This window comes from Tamandua tetradactyla, chromosome 2 (genome assembly GCF_023851605.1).
Source record: "Tamandua tetradactyla isolate mTamTet1 chromosome 2, mTamTet1.pri, whole genome shotgun sequence".
Taxonomy (NCBI): Eukaryota; Metazoa; Chordata; class Mammalia; order Pilosa; family Myrmecophagidae; genus Tamandua; species Tamandua tetradactyla.
The window spans coordinates 115,873,520-115,882,164 of record NC_135328.1 but is presented as its reverse complement, the minus strand read 5'-3'; the positions used below and the strand labels follow the sequence as shown (position 1 = coordinate 115,882,164).

Below are 8,645 nucleotides of genomic sequence, written 5' to 3'. Positions count from 1 at the left end.
ACTAACATTGATTATCTCCAGGGTATTGGATCGGAAAGAGAGATGGAGTAAACAGGATGGGGAGAAAGATGTTTCACTTTTAATATATGTGTGTGAACTTCATCGCTTATTACAAAGTTATGACTTCTCATAGTTTGAAAAACTTCAAAAGGAGAAAACAATGATAGGCAACAATTGAGTTTCCCTTGAAATAAAAAGGAAGCGCTCAGAAAAGAGCTACCCACATTCAAGAATAGGGATGAAAACAGGCAGAATCTAAAAATTAACGTGGCCAAAAAGTAAGATGATAAGTAGCAAAACAGAGTCTCTTGTAAACAATCAAGGATCTGGGAGATAGACTTCAGAAGATTAAGAAAAATTGAATGGAAAAAAAGCAAAGAGTTAAAAAGAAATAAAGGGGGAAAATGGCCATAGCAGATAAGGGAGAACCAGCATATGCACAATTGACAAGCACAAGTGGGAAAAGATATGCAAATATATTTTCCTAAAGTAAAATCTAAAGACTTGAGTTCCAAGAAAAATTGATACAAATAATATTCAGAAATATCTTAGCATATTGTATTTCAAGACTCCTTTGCATATCTGTCTAGCCCTCTCCTTCACCATCACCACCCCCAAGCAAAACACCAAACCAAACCAAACCCAAAACAACTAATGCATGGGTTTAAAAAAGTTACCTCACACATGCACAAAAAGGAAAAGATAAACAAAATAATTTATTTAAGATATTCCCAAACCTTTTTCACATCCTTCTTCACAATCAATTTTTTTTTCACAGTCGCTTGTGACTCATTTTTTCACTCAGAGTCATCGATGTTTATATTTTCTCATGCAGTGTTGTTCTTTTATGCTATCAAGAGCTTTGGTGATGGGCATTTCATTAAAGAACACTTGACCACTATCTCTGGAATGTTCTTTTGAGCTGCTGACGCCCATTAAGCAAATTTGATGCTGATGCTTTCTTGGTATCAGCAGAAGGTTTTCAGCTTTCAACCAGTATGTATTTCTTCCTCAAATGGTATTTACACGGATTTTGGACTAAAACATTGAGGGGAAGCCATTCTCCAGTCTTATTACCAGGGATATAGCCAGATTTGCATATGCATAGGCCATGACAATGCTGCATAACAAGTTGAATTCTTGAAGGGAGATATGGATATTATGTTACCTTTGTGATAGCTCATATAATTTCTTCAAAATATTCATCATCCCTCCCTATGAAAGGATAATTCACTCATTTCATGCTTGTCATTAGGACTTTGCTTTGGCCAATGGAATATATTAAAAAGAAAGGGTGCTGCTTCCTAGCAGAAGCTTTGAGAGCCAGTGGTCCCCCACCTTTATTTTCTCTCTGTCAGAAGACCAATAATGCCTCACTAAATGGCTGCTCCCTTAGCCTGGGTCATGGAAAGGAAGATAACGTGGAGCACAGTCAGACTAACCCTCAGTAAACCTGTAATGTGAATGAAAAATGAACATTACTAAAAAGCCACCAACATTTTAGGCTTGTTACTAACATTGCTTGTTACTGCAGTATAATTTAGCTTAAGCTGACTGATAGAACTCTGTAAGCTCAAGGGATCTAAAACCTGACTTGGGTATGGCCCAAGTGCTCTGTTAAAGGATTCTTGGTTTCTACAGAACTTCCTGAAGGCAGGCCATGAGTAGGTGACTGAAGCTTGGTCTTTCTCCATGTGAGATTAAGGTTCATCCTATTTCAGACCAGCCAAGGTGAATGCAGAGAAAGTTCACCTGAGATGTGTTTAAAACGAGCCTCTCTAGAATGCTAAGATACAGACTCATTCAGCACATTAAGTAAGAGTGCTGAGTCATAGTGCAGTGTTACGGGGAGCCCCCATTTCTATCTGTATTCTGGTAAAATGTCCTGAAATTCCAAAGCTGGAAAACATTGCTGGGCCTAGAGAGACCTCACTTTTGGGACCTCATGGCAGTTCCCCGTGGGGAAAGAATGGGAGGGAAGGGGAGAAGTTGGTGCTGTAGATCTGAAGAGACTGCTCCTGATTTTCTTCTTTCCTTCCTATTCAAGATGATTTCACAATGGAGTTATCCATCTATGGATAAAAAGCTTTTCTTCTCCCCAAAGCAAGAAAATTCTGCATCTGCTCTCACAGTTTCACTGGAGAAGAGACTGAACTCAAAATCTATTAGAGATCCGACTGCAGTTAAAGGTTGATGGGTTCAACAATTTACAGCAGCCCTTCAAAAAATACAGGCTCTGGTTTCTTCCTGGGTCCTCGAAGGCAGTGCTGGTGGAAAAGTGGAATGAAGCAGTTAGTTGAACCTCAGGTGGGGGAAACAGTAGATAAGACATGACACATGAAAGCTAGCAGAGGTCAGGAAGCCGATTGCCTCCCTCATATTCTGGTTAGGGTGGCTTAACCAGATGGGAGCACCAAGGAGTTAGTTTTGGCTTTCGAATCCTGGATGGCCATAAGGACTCCCCTCATTTCCTTCAGAATAAGCAAAAGAGGTATTGAATGGATCTTAACAAAATCACTTTCACATGGGGGACAGATGGGGCAGGGAATAATCATTCTGCCAATCAAACTGTACAGGGTTGAGAGTGGCCAACAGGGGTCACAGGTGGCCCCTCATCCATTCCAGCCCATCACCACATTTTCAGGATGATCTATGTGGCTGGATCCCCTTGAAAAGAGGGAGTAGAGAGTAAAGTCATGGTGAAGGGCATGGGTATGGGCAGACAGACCTGAATTCTGCATCTCGATTCTGCTTGCCCTAAATGTGTGACTTCAAGGCACCCATTTTAGCCCCCCTAAATCTCAGTTTTATCAAATGCAAAAATGTAATAATGCCTAACTTATATGGCGGCTGCAAGGTTTGAGTATGCTAACTCACAACAAGGGCTTAACACACTGCTGGGCATGTAGTAAAGGCTGAGCAACACTCACTAGAATTATGTTTACTAGTCTTACATGAGGAAAGTCAAAATGAAAGGTGCTTAGAAATGTCACACAAGTTCTTGCTTTATTTAGAAGTGATAAAAACAGGTGTGCGGGGTCCCTATGTTTGATTTCATTTTTAATAATGGAGTATAAAATATTTAAAAAAATACAATACCTGCTCAATAGATTTTGGCAGCAAGATACTACTTCGGTTGTGTTTCTAGGTAAACTGGAGTTGAAGGCAGTGTCTAAAATGTAATGGCAGTTGTCCACAGGAGTGCTGGAAAGCATGCCTAGAAATGGACCAGAATGCTATTTATTAAATGAATGAAGTTATGAACACCCATAATTCTGTCCTTAGAATCTCCACCACACCCTACGACACATGATGCTTTAACAGGAGTTGTGACTCTCAGCTTCCTGCAGTGATATATGCTGCATGTGCAGGTTGGAGACATTGGCCCCCGAAAGCTGTGGGCAGGGCGCAAGCTGGAGACAGGACACAGAGGATGGGATGCAGTACCCGCGACGCAGGCCGTCATGAAGCAGGCGATGGTCCCTGCGATCAGAGCTCTCATTGCCCCTGAGGCGATGTCCTGCTTTTTGGAAGGAGCCAGGGATGCTAGAAAACATGGAAGTATGAGCGGACGGTTGCAGCTATCGAGTAGGATACCAAATTCCCTGCTTCCTGCCTCTAAAATGGTTCTGTGGTTGTGATCTCAGGTCAGTTTATTTTATTCTATTTGTTTAAGCCTAGCTTGGACGTTTACGATCTAAGAGCTTAGTGATGAACTCCACATCCAGAAAGGCTCTCTGGCCTGGGAGGAAGGAAGAGGGTTTTTTACACCAAAAGGCCAGAAGCTTCCATTCTCCACAGCAGCGAAGTCCCAGTTTCATCCTAAGCACATGACAAGGCATGGCAAGGCAGATGGGTTGCAAGGGGGTCTCTCAAGTATCTGCAAGTCATCTGTCTCACTTACTTTGCCCATGGCAGACATCACTAACTGGTCACAGTATTTTTCCATTGAACTTCCATCAGACCTCAGATTCCTTCTCCAGTTGGTTGCTCAAAATCTACTGGCATGCAAGGGGAAACCTATGTGTTATGCCAGGTTTGGGAGAAGCAGCTGTACATTAGAGCAACTTCTTCTTGAGGTTAGCTTGGGGGTAGATAGGAAAACTATACTGCAAGCAGGAATAAAAAATAGACCCAAAAATATTTGCTGCTGTTGCAAGGGCTTTTTTCCTGCTATGAATAAAATTACAGAGCAAGATGGAGATCTGAAGTATTTTTACATCATCTCTGTTGTTGGAGAACATTCTTTTCACTTACTGAGTCCACCGACCACTATTCCCAGGGAACCGAAATTGGAAAAACCACAGAGGGCATATGTGGCAATCGTTTCAGAGCGAATCTGTAAGCAAGCACAAACAGATGTATACATGAGCTGACTCAGCTTAATAAACTTACGATCCTAATTGGTTCCCATATTCTGAGAACAGAATTAATGTTGACAAATAAATGCACAGTGCTTGGTGTCAAATACCTGTTGCTCCTTAGGCTCTTTTTTCCCTACCTCTCCTTGAATTTTGAGGGTGGATGAAAAGGGCAAGTGTGTGAATTCTGAGAATTCCTGTACAAAGGATTTCTAACTGGTAGCCTTCGTACCTACAAATGCTACTTTCTATTTGATGATAACTTCTAATATGCAATTCAACCTGGTCAACTGCTATATAAATATGACAGGCACTGTCCTATTAGTTGCTGGAGATATAAAACCAGTCCCAGAAAGTATTCACATAACATTAATTTGACAAATGACTTATCCAAGATATATAAAGAACTGTCATAATCCAATAATAAGAAGGCAAAACATGAAAAATGGATAAAAGATTTGGTTACATAACATAAGATGCAAATAGCCAATGAAAAGCACATGAAAAGATGAAATAGCACATGAAAAGATGTTTAACATCATCGGTCACCAGGGAAATGCAAATTAAGACCATGATGAGTTACCAATACACTACTAGAATGGCCACAATTTTAAACTGACAATACCTATACTATGCCAAGTGTTGGTGAATCTGTGAATAACTGGAACTCTTATAAAGTGACACAGCCTCTTCGTAAAACAGTATTTCTCACCAAGTAAATATACACAGCCTGTATGAAGCAGAAATCTCACTCCTGTGTATTGGCCCAGGAGAAATTAAAATAAAAAATTAAATTAAATTAAAATTTAAATATATATATATATATTCACCGATAAAAAGACTTGCACATGAATATTCATAGCAACTTTATTCATAATATCTCTAAGCTGGGATACAACCCAAGAGATAAATGGATAAACAAATTGTGGGATCCATAAAATGGATTACTACTCTGCAATAAGAAGGAAGAAAAGCTCACTAACATATGTTATAACATGGGTATTAAGTGATTCCACTTACATGAATTTCTAGAATAGGCAAAAAATAATTTGCAGTGAGAGAAAACAGTTCATTGGTGGTCTGGAACTAGGCAATGGAGGGGCATTTACTAAAAAGGGGTATGAAAGAATATTTTTTTGAATGGGCAGGCACTGGGAATTGAACCCGGGTCTCTGGCATGGCAGGAAAGAGGTCTGCCAGCTAAGCCACCATGGCCTGCCGGGCATGAAGGAATTTTAAAGGGTGGTGTCAATGTTCTCTACCTTGACTGCGCTGGTGCTTACAAAGGTGACATGTTTGTACACTAAGTTGGGTGGGTGCATTTTTATATGTATGATACAACTCAGTAAGAAGGATATAATCTTAAAGGAATTATATTAGTAAAAAGGTAACTCATAGAAGGGGTGCAAGGGTAATTCAGTGGTAGAATTCTCGCCTGCCATGTGGGAGACTCGGGTTCGATTCCTGGCCCATGCACTTCCCCCCAAAACCAAACAAACAAAAATTCAACAAATGGTGCTGCAGTAAATGAAAAAAGGAATGAAATGTGACCCCCACCACAGAGCATACAAAAAGAAAAACCAAACAAAAAAAACATAACGTAGATATCAAAGGAGCTTCCTTACAGTCATGTAAGCTTGCCTTTCTCTGCCCCAGCTCTGTTCCCACCCCATTGAAATATTAGGATTCCTGCTTAGAAGTGGAAGATTGAATAGTCCTTTCTCTGCACAGCGAGAAGACGGCAGAATTCGCAAAAGTGCAAGCCTGGCCAGCTGGCTCTATTCCGATAGTCAGGAAGCAGTGCTCTGGCAAAATCATTCTTTCTCTGATAACTGGCAAAAGTATCCACACAATCAGGGCAATAATTTTCTTTCCCAATATCTTGAATCCATGATTTGGCTCAAAGAACAAAGCAGGCAGACAGGGGACTTCTGTACGTTCTAAAGTAGATGTACTTTTTTTTCCCTTTCTTTTGCAAGCTAGATTTTTTTAAAGCTCACATTCAAGACTCAAGTGGCCGTGGTAAGTTTGTTGTTGATTATAAGGCCCCTCTTCCTTTTCAACGTTTCTGAGAACTCCTTTGTTGATATTTTCAATCAGTGTGCATAGAGTAGGCAGGAAAAAACTAATTCAAGTACTTGGTCTGCCTCTCCTACCTGGAAAAGCAACCACTTCCCTCTGCCCATCCTCTGCTCACTCTAGTGCTTTTCAATTAGTTCAATTGGCTTCAAAAATAGGTCAGCCTATTAAGAGACTGTGGGCAGAGAGATGGCATAGAAGGTAGACATTCCATTCCTCTTTCTTAGGAGCTTTGAAAAGGGAATGCACAGATGTGGCCATGGGATGGTTTTATCAGAAGAAGATGAGGAAAAAGAGATTGAAATGAGGACTTTGCCCATAAATATGTAAGAGGACATGATGGAAAGAGAAGCGTTGCGCTAGAAAAATAATGTATCCTACAGCTCTCCTTGCACCTGAGCAAAAAATAGAGCAGATGCACAAAAATAGTCATTATGGTGCTACTTAACAATAGCAAGAAAATTGTTCATTAATGTGAGAGTGGTTAAAATAAATTATTTTATCTGCTCATAAAATAGAATCCTTACAAAGAAAGCATCAGAGGAAATGCAAAGACAGAACGTAGAGTACAGGTTACTAGGGGTGGGGTGGGGGGCAGGAACATTGGGGAGTTATTGCAAAATGAGTTGTAAGGTTTCTGTTTGGGGTATCCTAGTAATGGATAGCGATGAGGGTACTGCAATGTGGTAAATGTGATTAATCCCACTGAATGGCATGCTTGGGGGTTGGGGTGGGAAGTTTATGTTGTATGTATGTTTCCACTGTTAATAGGAAAGAGAAAATAATAATCGTGTGCTGTAGGCACTGATCTATCTGGAAAGGCACCCAAGGTATGTATTAAGAGAAAAGAGCAAAGCGAAGAACTGAGCATAATATGCTCCAGAGAGAGGAATGGGGTGGCAGAGATATGGGAAGGATGTCTTACATTTCCCTCCTGAATTTTCTGCACCGTTCAATACCATGGTATGCATTCCATGCAGCAAACAAACAAACAAAATATCACTTTTACCCTAAGGAGAAGAAGATGGAAGAGTGATGGGCTCATCCCAGGTATTCCGTACTCCATATATACAGTCCTGCCACTTATCTTAGATTTCTGATAGAGATCAGCAAGGGATAGTTCGGTGGAAATCAGTGGGGATTTTGCCTCATGGACCCAAATCTTACACTTCAGTCATGTGGCACTATTTCCCAGGAGAATGCTGGGACATGTTCGCCGCATCCTGTTTGGAAAGCAGAAATTGCTTTCCCCATTTTGCAGATAGGAAGTCAGAAATTTGGAGAAAGAAAACCCTTTTCCCATTGTGATTCAACAACAGCAGAGGCCACTTAACTCATATTTCAAAATGTCCTGTGTGCACTTGCCTTGGGTTGTGTTCACCCCAAACCTTAATCAGCTCTATGCTTCTCTGTCTCTACCCTCTTCAAAAAACCTTTTCAACACAACTGCTTAACTTGGCCAGAACAACGAGCTTGCATTCGCTCATTTAACAAAATGCTTTTCTCCTGGCAACCGGCTGTTGGGGATAGAAGACATTTTGCTTAATTTAGCCTATTGTTTACTTTTGGCAGGGGAGCTAACCAGTTTGTGGTGGCATCCAAACAATCAGGGCAGTCGGCCAAGCTCCAAGGGGTGGTGACTTGAAGAATGAAAATGTGAGAAGTGAACCTACACAGAGCCACTGTTCATATCACATGTGTGGGACAAAAATGTCCCAAACACACAGTAACCAGGACTCTCGGGGAGCGCACTATGTTTGTGCAAATTGTGGGAGTAAATTTGAAGGATTGATTTTTGAGAGGTTGGGAGAGATGATGGTGATATTCAGAGGTGATCAGTCTCAGAACTCTGGACAGCAGTGTACCAGTCTGAATCTTTTCTGTACCCCAGAAAAGCCATGTTTTAATCCTGATCCAATCTTATGGGAGCAGCTGTTTCTTTTAATCCTGATTCACTATCATAGGGTGGAAATTTTTGAATAGATTATCTCCATGGAGATGTGACATGCCCTATCGTGGGTGTGATCTCAGATGGAGATGTGACTCCGCCCATTCCAGGTGGGTCTTGATTAGTTTGTTGGAGTCCTTTAAAAGAGGAAATGTTTTGGAGAGCGCTCAGAACAGAGACATGGATGTTTGGAGATGCTTGGATCCCAGCAGACATCGCGATGTGCCTTCTCGTGAGATGTTAAGCAAGCTAGAGCC

At 41.0% G+C, this 8,645-nt stretch overlaps 1 protein-coding gene across 6 annotated transcripts in view; it reads right to left on the bottom strand.

Annotated features, from left to right (window-relative positions):
• Positions 1-698: 698 nt before the first annotated feature.
• Positions 699-8,645, bottom strand: part of SLC28A3 (solute carrier family 28 member 3) — a 66,886-nt gene continuing 58,939 nt past the window's right edge. For 4 of the 6 annotated variants that reach the window (XM_077148543.1, XM_077148547.1, XM_077148545.1 and 1 more), the window contains 4 exons: positions 4,258-4,339; positions 3,448-3,546; positions 3,100-3,217; positions 699-2,267 (listed from right to left, as the gene is read on the bottom strand). In XM_077148543.1, coding sequence (XP_077004658.1) covers positions 2,156-2,267; positions 3,100-3,217; positions 3,448-3,546; positions 4,258-4,339 — 411 coding nt within the window. In that variant the 3' untranslated portion in view covers positions 699-2,155. The remainder of the gene's footprint in view (positions 2,268-3,099; positions 3,218-3,447; positions 3,547-4,257; positions 4,340-8,645) is intronic. The other 2 variants (XM_077148544.1, XM_077148546.1) reach the window with 2 other exon arrangements.